At 40.1% G+C, this 22269-nt stretch overlaps 1 protein-coding gene across 12 annotated transcripts in view; it reads right to left on the bottom strand.

The window, feature by feature from the left end:
- The window catches only part of BCAS3 (BCAS3 microtubule associated cell migration factor), a 354393-nt gene extending 333578 nt beyond the window's left edge, over positions 1-20815 (bottom strand). For 6 of the 12 annotated variants that reach the window (XM_068656220.1, XM_068656216.1, XM_068656222.1 and 3 more), the window contains exons 1-6: positions 20664-20815; positions 19448-19535; positions 16782-16836; positions 14701-14776; positions 12889-12995; positions 2665-2746 (exon numbers count right to left, since the gene is read on the bottom strand). In XM_068656220.1, the coding sequence (XP_068512321.1) occupies positions 2665-2746; positions 12889-12995; positions 14701-14776; positions 16782-16836; positions 19448-19518 (391 nt within the window). In that variant the 5' untranslated portion in view covers positions 19519-19535; positions 20664-20815. Of the gene's footprint in view, positions 1-2664; positions 2747-12888; positions 12996-14700; positions 14777-16781; positions 16837-19447; positions 19536-20443; positions 20569-20663 lie in introns of those variants that run through there. The other 6 variants (XM_068656218.1, XM_068656217.1, XM_068656219.1 and 3 more) reach the window with 4 other exon arrangements.
- Between the last annotated feature and the right edge of the window lie 1454 nt (positions 20816-22269).

Raw genomic sequence — 22269 nt, 5'->3', positions numbered from 1 at the left:
AGATATTCTCATATTCTGAATATTACCTAGGCAACTTCATCTCCTCTCTTAAGCCAGGAATTTGGTCACCCTTTAAAACTTGAACCATTTATATTTCAAGCTGTAGAGAATAATCAAAACCATACCGACTGCTGAAGGCAGCGAAGTTTTAATTGGGATAGGAAGACATGAGCTTCTTTCCTACTTATTTCAAGAATCATTTAAAGACAAAAATATCTGATTTTTGAAGATGATGATGGGATGGTTACGTTTCACTTAGAAGTCTGTTTCTTCAGACCAGGGAAATGAGGGTTGTGTTATCACCTGTTACGCATTTTGGCTTATTGGCTGAAATGGGGAAAGCCTTCCATGCCATGTACAAACATAAAGCCAAATCCATCCTATTTGTACACACGCACACACATACACAGGTATTGTTTTGATGACACAAGATCACATTACAATTCCAGTCCTACTAAGAACATACAGCTGAGGAAAAGTGATGCTGCAATCTTGCAGATCAGTCATTTCTGAACTTCACTGGCCCACTGGCCATGGCCAGAAATGTTCTGACAGCAAGACAACATTCTGCAATCCATATTGGCTCTGTCCCAAGTTTTTGTTTTGCTTTGTTTTGTTTTCTGCAACTGCAAACAGCACTCAGAGGTTCTTCAGAGCAAAGGGTTGACCAGCAACCTTAGCTTGAAAACCACTTCTGTCTGAATTAGGACCTTCTTTCCCTTCTTTAGTTAACAAAAAGATAAGCAAAGATCTCCCAGCTAAAGGAGCTTCTGCTACTCCTTTAACCAAGCAAAAAGGTATCCTGTATACACCTGATCTCCAGGTTCTATTGAACAAAGCATTTTTTTGGCCCCCTAGTTTAACAGTCAAATTCGTTCAGTACTGTCATTTCTCTTATTAAAAATGCCCACCCTCTGACCCTCACTGCTGGCAGCAACAGACAACTAATTCTTGGACATCCTACCTCCAGCAAATACTTCAACTCACTGTTGTGGCTGTGGCCAACAGTATGCCCCCTGAAGACTGCCTGAATGCTGTTCTCTCTTTTCTACAGTAATGCAAGCATCTCATTCACACTAAAAACAGAGTTCACAACTATTAAATACAGTGTTATAAAATATTTAACAGCTCTTATCTAACAACAGATTCACAGTCTTTCCAAAGTCAAAGGTATTCTTGTATACCCTGAGTTGGTGATCAGAAATGCTTCTCAGCAAGTGACAAAAGCCCTTTTCTTTTTCCCCAGTTGTTTTGTGCCCACTGCCTCAAGACAAGGCAATGCACGCCAAATGTGCTGGAGGTCCCTAACACTCACGGGGAGCACAGCATTACTGTGTAGCGATGGAAAAGGCTGAGCGAAGCAAGGGCTGGCTACAGTTACTCATGTTTTAGCCACCTCAAGTTTTAACCTCAGGGGAATCAGAAACAGTAATTTTCTCACTATTCCTGACCCTAAATTTTGTGGGTGATCTAAAGTGGGTGCGCAGAGAAGAGTAAGTGCCTATGTCTTTTAGTGTTTTTTTTACAGCAGTCTCTCAGTTCTTTATGGACATCTTACCCCGGCTGCAGATCCACCAGTGCTGCGATTCTGGGCCAGGTCAGGCCTTGCCTGGTTTGGTAGCTGAGACAAAACGCTGCTGTAAGAACACTGCAGCACGGCTGCCAGGGCAGAACAGTTACAGGAGCCATTTCACTGCCCCAGCGTGGCACAGAGCCTGAACTAATAAACTTTGCCGGATCTGAGCTGGCAGTGTGCATGGCCAACTCCAGATACTGCCCCGCGTTCCTGCTACTAGAACACTTATAACCTGTTAAATCAGATTTGAGGTCTCCTTTGCAGTAAGCCTGCATGAAACAAGCCTGCATGAAATAACTTTTGAAACAATGCTGTATTATGCTATGAAGCACATGATGCCGTAGAGAATCTAGCATCAAAGCACTACAGCATTTTAACAAAATAGTTGACAAACTATTAAGTTCTGCTACCGTAAAGTCACCGCGTTAAAACCATAAGCTTTCCTTTCACACCTGGGAATGAGCTTCTTATCACCAACTAAGATCACTTTCTAGGAATGTGCCAAATCCATCCATGCAAGAGTCCCAGTTTCAATAATTCCCTTTTTCCAGCTTTACAGTAAAATAGCGCTTCAGCCTACTGATGGTAATCAGCTTCTCCTTTACAAATTCCTTTTATTTTGAATCATTAAAGCTCATGTGTTAGTTATCTAAGGCCTCTTATTACAGCTTTACTTTTATCTGATTCCAAATACGGGTCAATGATACATTCATGTACTTTTAATCAAAGATGTATTTAAACCAAGCCATGTAAAAAGAGACCAAAACATGTTTTTAAAAGGTTTAACTAAATTTAATATGAGCTAATTTGAATATGTAACAACTATCATTGTCAAATGCTAAATATATGCAATTTTGAGAAAGAAAAAAGAGCGGTGTAACTTGCTAGATGCAAAAGCAAAAAGTAATTTACAGCAATCAGATTTGGGGCTGTATTTTTGAGTTCACTATTATGAAGAGGTATTAGTCAAGGTGACAGAGTTTATAATGACTGGAAGACCTACATATCAGGTTCTAACAATGATTTGGTCAAAAATCTGTAAAAAGAAGTAATGCTTAATTATAAACCATATATACATATACACTTACTGATTTGTGGAGCTGGTAAGATTCGTGCAGCTCGAACCGGACCATGGCGAACAGAGAAGAGTTCCTGAGCTTCACCACTGATCTGCAACACATACGGATCATGAACGTACAATGTAAAAATATACATATATAAAAGCACACATGCACACACACAAACGTGTACACATAAAATACATCCCCCCAAAATTGTTCTGTTCCACAGTCAGCTTATTTAAAATCCAATTCCCTTACGGTCTTCTCCAGAAATCTCCAAAAGCACTCAAATGCTCAAACTCTAACACTGAGAAAAGAACTGCTGGTTAGGAGGCTCCAATTGCATAGAAAAATAAACTGGTTCCCTACTGAGTGCTGAAATATGCAGCTTAATTACGGTGATTGCCGCTTCATGCAGCAGGTGAGACTCTTTACAGCATAAGCACTGAATGTAATGGAGGTGTACTGAGAGCAGACACGATTCTCAAGGAAAGGAACAACCAGGACACACATTTAGGCAAAAGTTTAGTTCAGAAATACTCTGCAATTCCTTTTCTCTCCCCAACAAGTGATACCTCGTAAGGGCAGGGTATGCTAAGGCTGACATTTCTGTTCTACAAGCTTTGTTATATGCAATTTTCATTGAAAAAAATAACAAATCCAGTTTTGTGTTTTGCGATTTATTAACTCAGTAATTGCAATGCATTAACAAGATATAATACATACAAAAAGCTCCGAGTAAGTACTTCCAGTCTAGTCCAACAGAATCCATACTAACATACTGCACTGATTTACTCAACTTTCTTAGCCTACTTTTGATATAAAAATCGTATTTGTTGAACTTGCTTTAGATGAACAGTAACTTCGGTGGTAGGGGAAGACTCAGATCAGAGGCAACAAGGAGTGTGCCAGAGATGGTGGCAAGTTGGTGTTCCCTCTCCTCCCCTTCACAGAGTAATTTCCATTTGAAATCAGCCACGCTGAATCAATATTTAACAGTGTATGAAAAGTAGATAGGAAAGACACTGCCCTTCTAACCAACCATTCACCATTTGTCTGTATGTGGATGTGTCTTAGTCTTGAATAACACGAATTACAGGAACAAAGATGGCCTGCCTCTAGTAACGTCTCAGGCATGAATGAGATACCAGCACTACGTACAATCAATGACCACACATTTCAGAAGAAAACACTTGAAGTTGACTGCTGACTAAAATAACAAAAATTCACGGAATACAGACCACAAGCATTTATTCTACACAGCACATGTTTCTAAGAAAGAGTGGGAAACACTGGCAGTACACGATCAGACAATTTGATGTTTAAGTACATCTCGTATTCTCCAGGTGTGAAAATTATGTTTCATAATCGGGGGTCAAAACTAATTAAGCTTGTCTGTAATGGCAATCTTGAAAAGATTAAATCAGAAAGAGTTAAGACGAATTTCCAGACTTCCTGTAAATGGTCAGTCAGAAAGCATTTTCATAACTGCCTGGTAATGGATCCAATACGGAATGTCAAACTTGAAGAAAAAGGCAAACATTATGAAGTTCATTTCCAAATAACCAACAACTTGAACCAGACGTAAGGAGGTTGGGAAAGCAGTGAACACGTTGGCACGAAGTTTTTCCAAGTAAGCAGCTTACAGCATCAGAAATAGACACAATTTGAAACAAGGTTCTTATGAATTACTGAACTATAAATCCAAGTTAACTTTTTGAAATGTCATTTCATATTTTTTCCTATTTCTTTCTGCACTTCAGCTTACACGTTCAGAAAATTAAAATACTGCTACTGTTTGACCAACAAATCAAAAGTATAGTACTTCACACCCTTAGCTTACTACCAGTCTGAACTCCAAGCCTTGCTATTTATTATCACTGCTTTAGACAGTGCCGCAGAATGAAACTTACCCCACAGAAGCACAGGTCTTCCGTAAGAGTATTCTGAAAACCTGACCGACTGCAGAGATGTTGATCTCATAAAGACTGAGTTTGCATTTTTTGCTTCAACAGAATGCCCTGAACTACTGCTTTGCTGCAGTAAGCCTTTTAACACCATGCGAGCTACACCAAGTTGGGGAAATACCAGTCCTTGCCACTTCAGGTTTGCACACAGCTAGCAGCTGCACACTGGTATGAGTTAACATCAACGATGTGATCAGAATTATTCCTGATGGGCACAACAGTTTAAAACTGTAATCAATATGAAAACTAATCCCTTCGTCTACTCTGCTCTTATTAGGCAGATGTTCCTATCATTATGGATTCTCCTCGTCCAGCTAGCAGCAGCATCTGAACAACACAAAACCCTGCAGTACTCCAGCTTTTGCAAAAACAAGTTGAATTCTCCCTCTGAGACAGCTTAACGCCCCTGCTCTGACAAACTCACTGACCAGATTCTATACCAGACATAAAAATAATGATCAGAAATCAACTCGGTAAAGGCTTGTTGATTGTTTTTTAACAGACTGTGAGTAGAACACAGATAAAAAGTCCTCTGACACCAGGAAAGACAGCTTGGAAAAAAGCAGGGCACAGTGAAGGAGAAAAGGTGGAGGGGAGACAGGGGGACGGGACGGGACACGAGAGAGAGAGAGCTGAACACAGCAGGCCTTCTGTCCGTCGGAACACAGCAGCACTATGGAGGAGCAAAGGACCAAGTGGAGAAGAAGAAAAATAAAAAGCTTTGGAACTATTATTATTGGCAATTAAAGTTTTTTTCCCCAAAATCATGAAAATGCTGTTTCACATGTGTATGCACATCAATGGCTATGAATGAAAACAAGAGGGAAAAGAACAAGCATAACAAAAGTACGGAAGAAGTGATTCACATAAAATAATCCAACCCAATTCAGTCACCTCCTTCTACTCTAAGTATGCCAGCACATCAGCTCTAGCTCCAATCTACTTCAAATAAAGTTACAGTCCCAAAAGTAAGATACACTAAGAAGGCCAAACCTGCGTAACTGAGTTTCTGCTCTTAAATACACTGAACTCCAGAAAGCATGTTTATTTAGCCTGCGATGCCAAGATCTGGCAGAGCTTAAAGCCGAGATTTTCAAATAATAGCCTAAAAATGTACAAATACAAATGAAGTTTATTTGTATAGCACCTACCGTCAAAATCTGAGCCAGCTCTTTTCATGGATATATTTTTACTTTTTAGTAATGAATATTAATTACTTGAAAGGTAACTATTTCACTTGATGCTGGGGGGAACAGCAGAAAGATAAACAGAATAACCACAGCCACAGAATCAGATGGTGGCAAAGACGAGATTGGAAGAGCTCAGCTCGTAACTCTGGTTTGAGACCACTGTAATATGTAGTGCTGCAACGTAACATGTCCTTTCCTCCCAGTTTGTGTAGGACTTTTTCCAAGGATACTGTGCATAACTAAGAAAAAAAAGCAATTAATTGTTCAAATACATTCAGCCATCTGTACAGTTCACGTACTCAGCTGGTTATACACTGCTGTCTACTGGGGGCCAAAAATGAGCAAATGTTAAGATAGGGCCCCCACCGTTGATTTAGTAATAAAATTACAAGATGCCACCCAACAAATGACAACTCCTTTGTAAAGAAAAAGCCAAACTCCCTAAATAGCACAAAAAAAGATAACAACAAATCTGCACGTAACACAACATAGAGCAGATTACAACACCAATATTTAGGACTCTATCGTAGCTTAAGTTCTTGTTATGGGTTTTTATTTTTTTTAAGGTACATGATCTTAACTGTTCTACAGAAACAGAGAATCACACAAGGCATTGCATTTTGTTGCATACCATGAATTAGGAACAACCAAGTTGCTGGTTTGCTGGCCACTGAAAAATACATTAGGGTTTCAAAGTTCAAGATTTTATTTGACTTACAATTAATTTTTTTCAAACTATCACCAGCAAAAACTTCTGCTATTTGCAGTCTCATAAAATTCCGAATTAACTGTGGCTAATGCTAACACCTTTCATTTACCTACATAAAACATAAAACTTTATTACCATTGCTGAGGCCACATGTATGAATTTTAACTGAAAGAAGCATCTTCAGGACAGGGAGATGATATTGTATCATCTTCCTGCCAATTCAGGCCTTATCTCTTTCCCAAGACAGCCGACAAAGACAGCCAAACTTTTCTGTGAACAGGACACTTACTCCACTAGGAACCAGGGTGACAAATAACCACATTTAATGTAAGCCCAACCCCACCAGTAAGTGGCTGACGGCTTTGTCACTGCCAATTTGGGCAAGATGCGGGCTGGCAAGTCTATGGTAAAAGGCACCACATCCTATTACCAGTCCCTTGAGCTATACAGTCTCATAGCATAGACAAAATATAAATACACTTCGTGAACTGAAAACAGAGCTTTAAATTCTTCAAAAAGCACCTGTGAAGAAAGGAGGCTGTGGCTGCCATTTTGGATTTGATCCAGCTAAGTAGCGAGTCCCTGTGGCAGCTTTCAAAGCTCTTAAAAGTTTTTCTTTCCCATTCCGAAAGCCAAGAATATTTCCAAACGGGTTTCAAGAATTGAATATTATACTATAAAAGCAGCATCAGGTACTCATTCTATGAAAGAGCGGGTCCAAACCAAGAGCTCCAGGCTGGTGTGATAGCGTGTTTCAGCTTCCTCCGCGGCCGCTATCAAACCCCAGACCTACAGGGAAGGCTGCAAGCAAAGAAGAGCCTGATTCAAACCCTGGCCCCCAGTGAAGGCTTCACCACTCTCCTCCAGGAACGACAAACTGAAAGTGGAAGAACTCCCCCCGCTCAGGTATTTTCAACTACTGCTTAAAATGCGACAGAGCAGCAAGCTGGAGCACTGTTTTTGATGACAGAGCTTTGTTGTTTGGAGCATACCAGTTTGCACCCATTCTGAAAAAAGAAAAAAAAAAGGAACAAAGAAAGTGTTGTTCACACTAAGGATAACTAATAGTTTCCAACCATAGAAAATGGTTTTCACATGGTGAAAAAAGTCAAATGCACACCAAACTGAAACGAAGTTGGAAATTCAATGCTTAAACTACTGTGCAACAGTGGAAAAGTACACTGCTTATAGATTAAAAACTGTTACAAAGCACAGGATCAATTTGTTATTCTTTTTTTGTTTTGTTTTTTAAATATTCTGAGTACATACTTTAATAGAGCAATGTAACAAGACAATCAGCAATTGGCAGATACCACCACAAAATACTGTTTGACTCAATCCTGCCGGGACAAGAACTACTACCAGTCATCTTAGGAACTCAAGCAGTCATCCTTTTCATTCAAAACATCTCCCTGATTATCTAGAGATCATGAGAATTTAGATGCTCAGTGTTACAGAAGCCTACTCAAGTGACCGAATTAAGTATGAAATTGCATCTATCATTTAAAATTATGACAACAGAAACTGAATTTTAAAAACAATGAGAACTTAGAAGTGGCTTTGGTTACAGTGTCCTCAACATTCGCATTTTGTCATACATTTTGAAGAGTTTTAGCACGATCAGGCTGCAAGCTCCCTGTAAGCTCCTCTGGGAGTCAGTTCTGCTCCCTTTTCCATCACTTCATTTTGCACACAGACAAGAACGACACACACAGTACTGGACAAAGGCAGAATATGGCTACAAACAACCTTCAGGAGCCTTCATTTCAGCTTTGACCCCATGCAAAGAGAGCTACAGGAAACTGTTTGGACGCCTCTGTTACCTTTCACTATAGCCCTCCCTAGTTCTTTGCATGTCAGTCGTTCCCCCCACCAGCACACACCAGTACATGCTATGATGTAAATAAAAAATCTTCCACCAGACCTGCAGTCACTTAATGAGTGTAAAAACACATTTCTTGTATGCCGCTGGCAGCAGCAGTACAAAAAAACAAAGCCTTAAAATGATTTGCATGGATGTTTTGTAAAGTCTTTAAACATTTTTCAGGGTTTCTAGGTCAGGTCATCATCAGATATTTCCAAGTGGCTGAGACAAGCCTGAACAGCCGTATCCTGTATCAGGAAAGAGCAAGGCCCGCAGCTTACAATGTGGTAAGTGATTAATCCTTTTCCCGAAGCTCTGGAAGGGGAAAATTGCAATGGGACTAGGACAACCTCATTGAAACCCCACCAGACCAAACTTCTCATGAACAGTAGAGAAGACAAAATGGAACTGACACGTCTTCATTTACCATATCCATCCCTCTAGACATCCACATAGACACACCATCTGCTGTACACCTGCAGGTCTAAAAATGAACAAACAGAGCATTATTGACACCAGTATTTAAAGAAATTTAAGTTCTGGCAGTGGAGAATGGCAGTGCGTGATGCCATCCTTGTCCAACAAGTCCTCTGTGTTCCAGCAGTCTCCAGATGGAAGTCACCTACCATATGGGCTGACGCACCCTGTTAGTTTGTGGCAACATCATTATACCACAGCCTTTAAGTATTTTTTGCTAAATATACATCTGCCCTTGTTATTAGAAGATCCCTTTGGTAGTTTCTACTTTATTCAACTCAAGCTTGATAGTTGGGTCTTTGGGTTTTGGTGTGTTTTTTGTGTGTTGTTTTTGTTTGTTTGTTTGTTTGTTTGTTTGTTTTAATTGTAATATGAACCATTAAATTAAGATGATTTTCTACTGCTGATGCTTCCTGCATACAATAAAAAAAAATTATCTGCCATAAAACCAGCCAACATGCATTTCTCTGAACAGGAACATCTAGAACAGATACTTGGAAACCACATTAGGCAGAAACCAGTTCCAACTGTATCTGAAACATGAAACTGGGAGCGAGGGAGAAACAAAGTCCAAATGAAACAAAAAAGTACACAGCACAATTATCAAACAGAAACTTTAGGAACTTCTAGTCATACTTTTGTATATTCCCAGATTTCTCCCCACTTAGTGAGGCATATTTTAAGAACACTTTTAACCTTCCCACCCCTATTTCAAAACAAAGATCAAAGCGAAGTCGTTTGGATGGACACCTTCCGCTTCTTATGCAATACAGATTTAGACGCTGCACTTCAAAACCCCAGCCGTTACTTCAGCACCCAGCAGTCCAAACATTATTTCAGCCCTTTGAAGCAGCCCTAATGGTATCTTCCATTTGCAAGTAACACTTCTGTAGTCAAAGATCTTACTCCAAGGAGATGTTAATGTGAAACCACTCAGACTGCAAAGAGACACACACTCCTGGAGGCAGACTGCAAAGGTGTTTAGAAGTCAATGTAACACCATTACGGCGAGTGTCAGCTTAGAAGCTGTCATAAACACTTCATAATCACTCACACACAAACTGGACTGCCTGCAACACATTATTTTATTAAGTGCTGAATAGAGGTTCAATTGTATGAATAAATAGCACAATGCTAGAGATAATAGCCTTACTGAGTAGATTTTCACATAAATGTCAAATTGTTGCTTTTTCAGATTGAAAGGTTTTTAAACTAGAGAGATCTCTTTTTTTCTTAATAACTGGACTAATGTTACATAATCACAAGCTAAATACTGAGCAAAATCAAGAAGAAAGGATATGTTTGTATAGTATCAGAGGACAAAAAGCTGTTGTCCGCCAGATTTTTACTCAGGTTAAGTAAGCAAAAATAAATAAATAAATGGATAAACACAAATGTGTAAATACAGGTTATGTTACCTCCAGGCACATGGTATACAGGCTCTGAAAAGGTATTTAAAAATTGGTGTTACGATGTTCTCTATCAATGTGAGAAGCTATCCAAGACCATGTTACTAACAACAGAACCATTCGGACACTGAAATTATACTAAGACAGACAAATTGCAGTATTGCACAGGATGAAGCTGTGCCTCTTTGGATGTGGTCTCATCACAATTTCACAGGTTACACAAATAAGGACTGGCAAAGTGATGTGCTATCTCTACAGCTGACATGCTTAGGACGGAAGGTACAACATTTCCACAGTCGGCATTTTCTTCCACTTCACTGGACTTTCACCCCCATTAAGAATACCTCCTCAAAAAAATGAACAATAAGAGAAACTTTCTTGCAATTTCATTTTATTTTTCCTAAATTACTAAACACTATCAAAATCTAGGGATTACGAATAAGTGCAAAACACTGGGAAAATACAACCTGATTGCACTGTCCTGCTGAAAAAGGAGGTAAGAGCAGGCATTCCATGGCCTAGCCTGTGGCTAATCCAGACACAAGAAGAAAACAAACAAAACAACTAAAAAAAACAATCCTCTCCCACTGGGAAACATGGATAAATTACATCATACTACCTACCTGAAAGTACCAGTGAACAGACTTACTCCACATAAGCCAGGATAAGCGTGAAGTAGTTTAGCTCCCCATTTGTTAGTAAAATCCACCAAATTATTTCACGCTTACTGCAGTGAACCATGGGTTAAGAGTTTAAACGCAGACGGCTAATGCAGAACAGGTTACACTGAGGTAATCAGTTCATGTATCAAAGAAATGAGATGCACTACTGCTTTCACTCTTGCTTGCCTTATACATGTAGGATCCCATCTCACAATGAATTTCTCAAGAGCATTGATACAGATAGCTCTTACAAAGACACCCTTTCATTCGGACACAGAAAGTCACTTAAGAGGGATGCACAGAACTCTCACCTCTCCACAAAGCAAGGGCACGTTACAGATGTGTGCACACACATACACACAAAGCAAAACAAAAAACTGTCTGCCAGACACAAAGCTCTTCTTACTGTATGTACAGCGGCCAGGACAAGTCCAATGTCACCACAATGTACTGCCGTACATTTTTCGGAAAATACACACTTATTTGGACAATAATATTTCAGCAGGATAATCTGAGCTGTTTTACAAAAATTCTTTAGCTTAAATCTAAATGACTACTCACAGTCTCTTAACTAAGTGATCACCTTGCAGTATAGAACTGCAGTAATAGCAGGAGGTATTTCCTTGTTAGCTCGGTATCTTAGTGACACCTAATGTCCGTTTTCTGTAATACACTTCAAAGAACAAAGCATTTCTGAACCATTTTAATAATCTATTTTGTATAGTAATGTAGAATTGGCCTGTGTTCAAAATGTTGTACAAAACTTTAAACTATGAAACAATTTTTAGTGTTCAAATTCTTTCCAGTGTTAGATATTTTTAAAAAGTGAACAAGCAACAAGCTAGCTTTGCTACATCACATGCTTTTCTGCCCTAAGAAGATAAAATAGGAAAACAATCCGAAGATATGTTTTGCTCCCTTTAAGATAAAGCCAATGAAGTTAGAATTAGCCATGGTTTCTCAGGACATACTATCAGATAGAGATTCCATTATTATACTGAAACTTAGTAAAGTACACCAGATCTTTGTTTCTATTAAACCCTCCTTCAAATGCCAAAGCTCAGCAGTTTTTCTTCCTTAGCTCCAGCTAACAATATGTAATTAAGAGGGGAAAAAGCCAGCCCTCCCACACCCCAGTAAACTCCATTAGACAGTGCTTATCTTTTGGTGTACAAAATAAAGAGTATTTTCTATTACAGCACCTACGCTACTGGTATATAAACTTGTCCTACACAGCTAACCCCGAAGTCATACAAAAAGATACACATTTCAAAAAAGCCCTGCATTTTATTAAGAGAAAGAACTCCATCCTCACTACATTATTTTGAAGAACAAGGTGTTATGAGCAAAACTTTTTTTGAGTTAAGAATTTTATGACCTACTGTATTAAACTTTATTCTATAGTTCAAGAAATTTGGGGAAAACTCCCCAAATTAAGACCATGTGTTCATAAACCATTCTGAAGCACAAACTGCAGGGTGTGTATGACAGCATAAAATCAAACCCATATGCACATAGAGACTTATAATAAAATTAAAATTGCAAATCATGTACATGACAAACACTGTGATTGTAAAATACTATTAATACTGTCATGCTTGCATTCCTAGGACAAACAAATTCTTTTCATATTTTTCCACCCTCTTTTCCCTTCTGTAGGTTAAAAAGATTTGTCCTTTCTGGAATATAAACTATTCTACAATGTCATATGCTGCTCCCAATTAGACTCCGAAAATTTACCTAAAAGAAATCATTTGTAATAACTCCTCAAATCTGAAGGTACAGGAATTCAAGTGTTTGATCTATGCTCAGTACTAATCTTAAGATAAGTATATTACATGCACAGCACATGGCACTGATGGTAACTATTGGCACTACTTATTTTAATAGGAAAAAATAAGATATTAACGTACTGGCACACCAGTACAAACAAAAACACCCCTGTCGTAGAAGAGAAGGTAACTGGTACTCACAGGTATGCTCCAGATTTGCATTCCATCACTGTAGCCAATCATCAGCAGTAATGGTGGTTCATTCCCAGTGCTATGTATTTCATGAAACTCCATATTCCTTGACGTATCTAAATTGGGTTTAAATATTAAAGACATTAGTTAACAGGTTATGATCAGCTATGGTTAGCATCAGCTATACTAGAGGTGTTTTCTCACTAGGCATTTTCTCAATGCTTGCTCCCATTTTTGTAATTAAAGGTAAAGAGAAGTGTCTTAATTTCTTACACTGAAACAACACTGGAATATATTTTTAGGCAAACAATACATTCATTGAAGTGGAGAAAATATTCTTTATCAGTTATCACAAATACCTCCAAAACTTCTGTAACTCTTTCTCCAGTCATTAATAAAACGCGGCCAACTTTTCAAATAGAGAAAGGATCATTAAAACAAACATTAACAAATACTAAAAGTACAAATGCAGACTGATCAAAGCTCTTTCTAAATACTGTATTAATAATCTTTATATCAACTTCATGAAAAGAAAGAAATCCCCAGGAACAAAAGTGCTACAGAACATAATAATGAAAAAATTAAGCTTTTCTCTAACACCCTTTAAAACTACATTTTCAAGACTGAACAAAAGCTCATTGCAAGCATGTGACCATCAAAGAGAGAGAGGAAATATTCAGGATGGTAAATGACCATGTACGCAGGCCCAATCAGATTAGGCTGTGTAAATTCAATTTAGACTGAATATGACAGATTCTGAAGAATATTCTAAAGCATTTTTGTTACGCTGTAGAAAAGATCCTAAAGAGAGAATGACCAAGAATTTTTGAAAATAAACAAAAGAGGAAAAGATACACTCAAGGAAAAAAACTTCAACCAGCCTTAAGCTGGACATAAGGCCATGTACCAGTTGATTGGTGTTTTCTAGTTCTAACAATCATGAATTTATGAACTGACAGGCTCTGTGCCATTTCAACAGCTGGAAAACATATAATCTTCCCTATTAACCTATTGGAAAAACTGAAAATTCCCCATCATAGCTCTGGCTACGGTTTCTATTACTTCATATGAGACCAGAATGAGCCTTTATCATACAGCTCTAGGCAGGAAAGAAAGACAGTAAACAAGGAACAGCACAAGCAACTGCTAAACGTTTGATTAATGTGAGTAGTTGCTTGACAGCAGCATTCAGTCTTTCCCCTTCAGTCTCTAATCTTTGTGTGTTTTTTGTTTTTTGCTTGTTAAAAAAAAAAAAAAAAAAAAAAAGCAGCTGGGATAGACAGAGGTAAAACACCTCTTTTCTTATCTGGAGATGTACTTTACTTGATACAGTTAGCAAAAGCCTATGACCATTTCCTCTTCATGTCTTGACGCTGAACACCAGTTGCCAGGCAGTAGTCTTTGCTGATGACTAAGACACACTGGAAGTGGTAAGTTAACATTTTAAGAATATTTTGTGGCTACGCCTTTTTATTTCCCTGAAAGACATGATAGAACTGTCTGATCACTCTCCCTACCAGCTCCTCCTTTTTAGGTTATTATGAATTCTTATCATATCACTGAAAATATATCCAGGACTTGGACTGGATTCACAGGTAAGATAATCTGTCTTTGAAACCAAACAGTGGACAAAATAAATTCAGTTCTATGCTTTGTCTTCAACTACCTTAAGGAAAGAAAAATGACTTCTTCATTCAGTTTGCCCCTCTTCCTACGCAAGTGCTAGTTTGCCTTCGGATGAACTGGCAAGACCTATTTGTTTTATTTCCTATGTACTGAATAAAAATACAGTTATTCACTGATAGAAAAACGAAACCATACCATTTAAATCTGCATTTTCAAATCTGACCCAAATGATCTTCTCCTTTTCTTCTGCTGGTGGGGTACCACTGTAGGCCTGGATGAAAAGCAAAAGAGTTGAAATAAAGTTTAACACCTATTTTTTCTCCTTTTATAGAGCAAAGGAGGGAATGTAAACTGAAAAATAAAAAATAAAACCAGTAACATTGAGATAACTGTCACCACTATTACTGTGAGGTTTTGTTTCAAAAATCAATGGATTTGTGATCAACATAATCCATACTAAATTCTAACTAACTCAAAAATTCTAACATCGCTTACTGAAGTAGAAGTGACAAGCTATATATATATAACAGACAGCTTTCTGGAGCAGGTTAGAAACACCACATGACCTACAACAATGTAGTCAAGGTAAAATACAGCAATTTCTACAACCTTTAACTTTTTGTTCTTAGAGGCAGTGCACAACAGCTATGCTAGAGGTTCTCATGTGAGGCATTTTTACTTCTAAAGTTCTTTTTTTATTCACTTAAAGGCTCTGTAACCAAGACTGAGAGAAGAAAGAGACCTTTACTACAGTTTATTTTATTGGCATGTTCTAGTTCTGTATGTGACATCTTTAATATAGCCATTTAAAAGAGAATAAACTCTAATTCCAGAAGAACAGCCCCACATTTCAGTTCTGTGTTCCACAGATTCCCATAAGAAGATGAGATACAAAAAGAAACTGTGAAGGAGACCTGCAGTGTTTCCAAGCTGCATGTTTTACAGTTCTCAGGAGAACTGCAGTAGTAAGAACGTGAGCTACAGTAGAAATACCATCACTTCCAAATGAATTATGGCAAAATACTATGCAGTACATTGGAATAAATATGAAACGAGTTCATATAATCACTTTATACATGCCAGAAAAGCAATAACATGAGCTAAAAATACAAATTTAAAAAATAAGTGTGGGTATTGCTTTCCAAAACAAATCACATTCCATGCTTCCAAGGCAAACTGATTTGTAAAATAAAACACAGACTGTATCCTTTAACTACAGAGGAAAAGAAGGTGGGGGAAGGATGCAGCAATCTTTTAAATTGACAGTTTGACTAATTTAATTTTGACCATGAGTCCAAAAATGCATTTAACAAGTCAATATGAGTAAGAGGATTTTTTTTTAAATATCATTAAAGAAATTCATGACTTCAGTTATTCAAGATAGTCATTCAAGTAAGAACCAAGATAGTTTCCTGAGGCTACTGGCAACTAGCTGCAACGCTTCTCCACTAGTGACTGTAGCTTTCCGAAGAGCAGCAAAACAAAATTAGCTTCCCTTTGGTACTGAGAGGCCCATGAGCAATACAGAAGTGACCATTCCAGTTCCATGCTGCTGTATTTCCTATTACCTGTGGAAACTATGGTCAACAGCAGACAGAAGCACTGTAGTTGTTTTTTTTTTCGTTTTGTTTTTTTATTTTGGTGGAGATTTTTGTTTGTTTGTTTGTTTTGTTTCAGAGGAAAAAAAAAGAAATGAAAAGAAGGAAGAATGCCCCAAGAGCCAGGACACTCCCAAAGCAAGTTAAGCAAACAAGATTTTGAAAAAAGAAGCAAAGGAGGCAAAAGAAACTCTCTCCTTTTCAGCCAAAGATAAAGGCTGACAAAGAGCAACTATCAATTTGTCCCAACACCAATTCTGCCAGCAGAGCTCATACACAGGTTTCCAACTACAACCCAGAAAAAACACATTTGTAAGGGGCAGAGCAATTATTACGCCCACTCTCTTCTCTCCATAACTATCCTGTTGCCAAAATTATCACAGGAAAAGGCAGCAATCTTCTTCCTGCTATTTATATGGTAGCTCTTCAATTTCTGGGCATCTAAGACTTTCATTTAAATTAAGACCTATCAGAGGAAGTCTCTAGGCCCAGTTTTCAGATAGTATGCAGTTTGTGCTCTCAAAAGCCTGGTCTCAAAATTTATAGTAACATAAATAAATACGTAAGTAATAGAAATAAATAAGTAAATCATGTTTTTGATATTTTGGTGCACCTGGCAGCGACTTCAGCTGCTCAGTATACTTTGCATACTGAAGACTTTTGAAGATGTACACGTACCTGTGGCACAACATCTTGAAGAAACGTAACAACGCTTTCCATGTATGACTGTTCCCTTGAAAACAGAAGGAGAATGTTTTACTACTAAAGTTCAGAAATGGTTGTGAATACACTAAACAAGATGTATCACCAGAAAAGACACACATTATGTTTAACACAAAGAAAAATACTAAGTATTCAATGCAGTTACTTAACATTCTGTCAAACACTGATAATGTATGTAGTGGCCTAGAAGTATGTAGAAAGTAAATTATTTCATTATTCCATAATGAAATATGGAATAATGAAATAACTGCTCTGGTAAAAGTATAAAATGTAAGTCAAGAAAGAAACCACTTTCTCCACCTCAGACTGAATGACGAAAGCAAAACAGGAAATTATTTCTCAGTATTTTTCTACTTGATTTCGACGTTATACCATGAACAAGAGGACTTAAGCTAATGGTTGGAGGTGCCCTTGCGGGGCAAGTGAACTTCCTGACCTCACATGCACTACGTACAATGATGAAGTAAGTGGAAGTGGCAAAGGACGGAACACAATCCTAACCAAGAAGTGTAGAGATATTTCTAGTTATGATTTTACAGCTTGGGAGGCTTATTCCTTCTTGGAATTTCATTAGCAGCAATGATTTAGAATAGTATATAGTGTAAGTATAGTGTAATAGTATATAGTGTATACATTTGTTCTGGTAGATTTAAACTAATGTTTTTATTAGCTTAGTCTTGCATGAGCAATGAGGCTCTTGTGTAACTGCTGAGCAATGTACAACATCGGCTGATTGTATTAGATGGTGTTGAAACTACAGAAGAAGTTTGTGCTTTCTGAAATGGCTAATACTGAAATATGCTGGCAACAACCTCTATGCTCATTGCTCATGGAGTCTGAAAAACCAAAAAAAAAAAAAAACAAACACAAAACCAACTTTCTTTAGGTAACGGCTTCAGCAGCTCCCAAGCTTATTTGTATTTTGGCAGGCAATTAGTGTTTTCTTCTTGTGCTAATGCAAATTTCTAACAGCAGCAAGGAAAAACTGAAGGTAGGGAAACCTAGGTTCTTGTTAGCCAAAGGCATATGTGTTTTCTATCTGCTTTCAGGAACTATGCAGCGTATGATTCTTTTAACAGAAATTGGAGCGTTTAGTAGTTAAGAATGAAGTACTCTCCCCTATATAACAGCAATACCGAAGATACTATAAGTCAAATGCTGGAACACTTGGATCAACTTAACTAGTTGACTCCTCTCTGAGAACAAAAATGAATCAAACCCCTGCAATTTTAGAGTTCAGAAAGCTTATTTCAACCACTGACTAAACTAGATTTCGTTCAGCAATCCAAGGATTAGCGAATCAAATGAATTTTGTTCTACTGCTTTAAGCACAGGCCTTACAAATAAACTGTGGTTTCTAGTGCTGATTCTTCTTTGATTTATGTAGGTCACCAAAACTGTCTTTGAGCCCTTCAGAGCCCTTTATTACCTACCAATAATACTTGTCTATCTTACGGGTATAGTATTAAGTAGCGTTTGAAGTTCCCACGTGGATGCCTACCAGCACGTGTCATACTGTCCTCGTTTTTCAGTTCATGAAAGGAGTACTGGTTTGTTGTTTGTTCCCCCACCCCCAAACTACATCCTGAAACAAAGCTGACGTTTGGAAGATGCTTTATTCACTGTGTGTACTCTAAATCCCTCCTAAAGTTGGAAAAACTTCCACAGGATTTTTTTTTGTGCTTTGCAAAAAATGTATCAAAAAAAAAAAAAAAAAAACACAGAACACTTCGCATTAGAACTCTCAAAATCCATAGTAGAATCAGGTTCAAAAAGTTTATTATTTATACATTTTTCTTCTTTGTAATTCCACTACCATCTTCCGTTTATAACATTTATAACGTTTAGGAGTTCAGCACAAGCAGCAGAAGTCTACAGGGTGCTGCATGTTGCTCAGCATATATAAAATCTCATATAAAAGATAGTACTTGAAAGTTTTGAAACGAAAAGATACAGCTCATGAACAAGCCACTATATTTAACCAAAAAATGGTATGGTAATCCTATTATTACAGTGTTTTTATTATTTTTCCAGTGAACAAGCTTACTTGGAAGAAAAGCAAACAGATGAGTTTGTTGAGAGATTCCACAATATAACAAATACTTCTTTTACATAGCTGCAAGACAAACCTCTAACACAATTTATTGTGTTACAGTGCTAGGTTATATGTTTTAATACATCCATCCCTGTGAGAAGGTATTATTACAACAACAGCAAGAAAGGAACATGGTACACATGTTCCCTCTGGCCTAAGGAAGAGGTTTGCAGCCATTAATCTATGGCCAGCGTGGTGTTTGTTCAACAGAATTGTGTAAGTAAACAACAAAACTTTATCTTAAAAAGTATTAGTCTTTAAACGGTACAACTCTGAAGGCTGACCAAAGGTTTTGGTGTATTACATTAAAAGCAGCCCATCGAGGGAGACCGTTTGACCTGAATAGGCCCAGGAGACAGGAAAGCAACAATTGCTGACTTTCTTTTATTAGAAAATACTCAATGCAACAAAACTGTATTGTCAGCAGAAGCTCTCACAGCTGGCTTTGCCAGAGTTTGGGCTGGGTTCTTCACATACGAGACAAAAAACATTTCAAATACAGGCTTTTCTTCCAGAAGGTGCTTACGTGACAGCTTGTGGACGAACCACTGCTCCTCCAGTACATCGACTAGGGCGGCGTGGAGATTCTGTCGCCATTGTTTCTTTGCAGATACCTGTAAGAAACACATTTCTTTTTAATAATAATCCTTTGTATAACACTTGCTTACTATACTAGTTTTTCCGTATTTTTTAGAATGATGAAGAACTCCTGAAGAAGGAAATAGCTTACTCAAACCTGTCAAACAACGTCCCTTTACAGCACTCTGACTTTTTTTTCAGTACTTCAATCAACACACCTCCTGCCATGTGTGTGAAAGCAAAAATATCAACACAAAGCAGCATAATAAAATAGAAAATTTTCTTTGAACTGTATATTGAAGATAACGGTACAGAAATACAGGTGTTATAGCATTACGTAAGACCGCTATTTATTGATAAGGCACAGTCTTAGATAATCCTGTGTTTAAACACCAGATAAAGTCATAACTGCTATATGATGCGCCCATAAAATCTCTACTGGGTTACAGCGCAGGTAACACAGAAAGCGCCATGAAGCACATTTTACTTTATGTCAGTTCTTTGTACCCCTGTCAAGTTTGCCTCCACACTTGTGGCGTTTCACGCGTACACCCACCACACCTCCGCTGAAGACAAGGAGACACCTGAGGGGCCCCAGAGGTGCCAGGAACCCACCCAGCCACCGCGTCCCCATCAACCTGCGGGCTGAAGGGCCGCCAGAGACCAAACCCCACCCGGCCCCAGCTGTCAGCGGGGCTCCCTCCCCGCGGTCCCAGCCCCTCGGAGCTCCGCAGCCCCCCCCCGGTCCCACCCTGACAGGAGCCCCCCGGGCCGGGTCGCGCCGAGCCCCCCTCAGCCTCCTCCTGCTCGCGGCGCCGGCCCCGCACCCAGCGGCCGAGGCGGGGTCGCCCCACAGAAGCCCTCCCACGGGCCCCGGAGCCGCGAATGGCCACTCTTATCCAAAAATAAATAAATAAAAATATACAAATAACCCAGGACGCACCGCCCGGAGCCCCGCGGCGCCCCCCGCGCTGCCGCCCGCGCTGTCCGTCAGGCCGCAGCCGGCCGGGGAGCGCCGGGACCCCGCCGGGCACCCCCCGCGGCCTCCCCACAGCGGCTCCGCGGGGCTCCGGCAGCCGCCGCCGCCACCCGCCCGGCCCCGGCTGCCGCCCGCCCCCTCAGAGCGGCCCCGTCCCGCCCCTCCCCGGCCCCGCGCCCCTCACCTGCCGCCGCCTCACTGACACTGTTTGGGACCCCCACGGGGAATGACACCCAGCGCACCTCAGGCCCCCAGCCAATCACGCGCCGCCGAGGGCGGGCCGCTCCCTGCTCTCATCCAATCCCCGCCTCGCTTTCCAGAAAGGGGCGGGGCGCGGAGACAGCTGGAGAGCGGCTGCGCCCTGCCCCGCCCCGCCCCGCCCCCAAGCTCGGTTGAGGCAGCAAAACACGGGCCCGCGCTGCCCCCTCCGCACCCCCCCCCGCAGCTTTGTTTACATCGAGATCTCGCGAGAGCCGCCGCGCCGGGCCCGCGCACGTGGGTGGGGGCGGGGCCGGCGGGAATGGGCGGGAAGGCGGCGGCCGGGGGGGGGCTGCGGGAGGCGCTGAGGGGGCGCGTGGCGGTGGGCGCCATTTTGAGGCGCCATGTCTGCCCCTGAGGCGAGCTTAATGAATTGTTTGTATAAAATAAATCGACGTGTAGCGTTTCTGTGCGAAATAGCTTATGTCAGGGCGCTGGAGCAGGCTCCCTGGGAAAGGGGGCATGGCTCTGAGCCTGACAGAGCCCAAAAAGTGTTTGAACACCACTCAAGACTCAGGGGCTTATTTTTGGGGAGGTCCTGTGCGCAGCCAGCAGTTGGACTGTGCTCTCTCAGGGCTTATTCTAGGATTCCTTCCTTGCTCTTCTCAGCATGAAGGAAGTTTTAAATTGTGGCTTCTCACCTCAGCAAGTTATCAAATCATTAAGGTTGAGAATCTTTAAGACTTTCAAAATCTCCCGGTCCAACCATCCCCCTACCACCAATGTCACCCCCTAAACCATGTCCCTAAGCGCCAGGTCCAACCTCTCCTTAAACAACTTGTCCCATCCTAGGGGGAAAAAAGAGTGTTTTTTTCTGAACCACTACACACATTCATCTGTTTTTTGATGCCAGGGAACTGTTTCCTCACACATACTGGAGCTGTTTCACAAACAGCTTGTGGGACTCAGGCCTGATTTATCAAATAGAGACTGCGGTAACACATCAGCTACACCCTGCCACACTGCCCGCCTCAGCGCCAGTAATTAATTTCAGGGCCGTCAAATGATAACATACATGTAGGTGGAGAAAATAAACTGCAGCCAGTCCACATCAGCAAGGGAGTTTCTCTACTGCTGAGGAGCTTTGTGTGTTTAACCCTTACCTTCACTCAACAGCTCTCCTGGGGAAAAAAAAAAAAATGTTTTTGTCAAGTTTGTTAAAGTGAAAAAGCAGGTGACTGTCTCTTCAGCTGGACAAGCCCAAGTCTAGAATTGTCAGAAGGAAACAGAAGGAGGCACCACATTTGAATGTAACCAAGTTTACGGAAAAATACATTTGCCTATTTCCCTCTATAGAATGTCTTTTTTTTTTTAAACATTATAAGGAGCAGCATTAGTCAGGCACCGGAACAGACTCCCCAGGCAAGTGGTCACAGCCCTGAGCCTGCTGCAGTTCAAGAAGCGTTTGGACAACGCTCTCAGACATGAGGTCTGATTTTTGGGGTGGTCCTTGGGGAACTGAGGAGTTGGACTCCATGATCCTTGTGGGTCTCTTCCGACTCGGATATTCTGATTCTATAACACAGATACAT

Source organism: Anas acuta, chromosome 19, assembly GCF_963932015.1.
Source record: "Anas acuta chromosome 19, bAnaAcu1.1, whole genome shotgun sequence".
Taxonomy (NCBI): domain Eukaryota; kingdom Metazoa; phylum Chordata; class Aves; order Anseriformes; family Anatidae; genus Anas; species Anas acuta.
The sequence above is the reverse complement of the archived record's forward strand: the minus strand, read 5'-3'. Positions and strand labels throughout refer to the sequence as shown.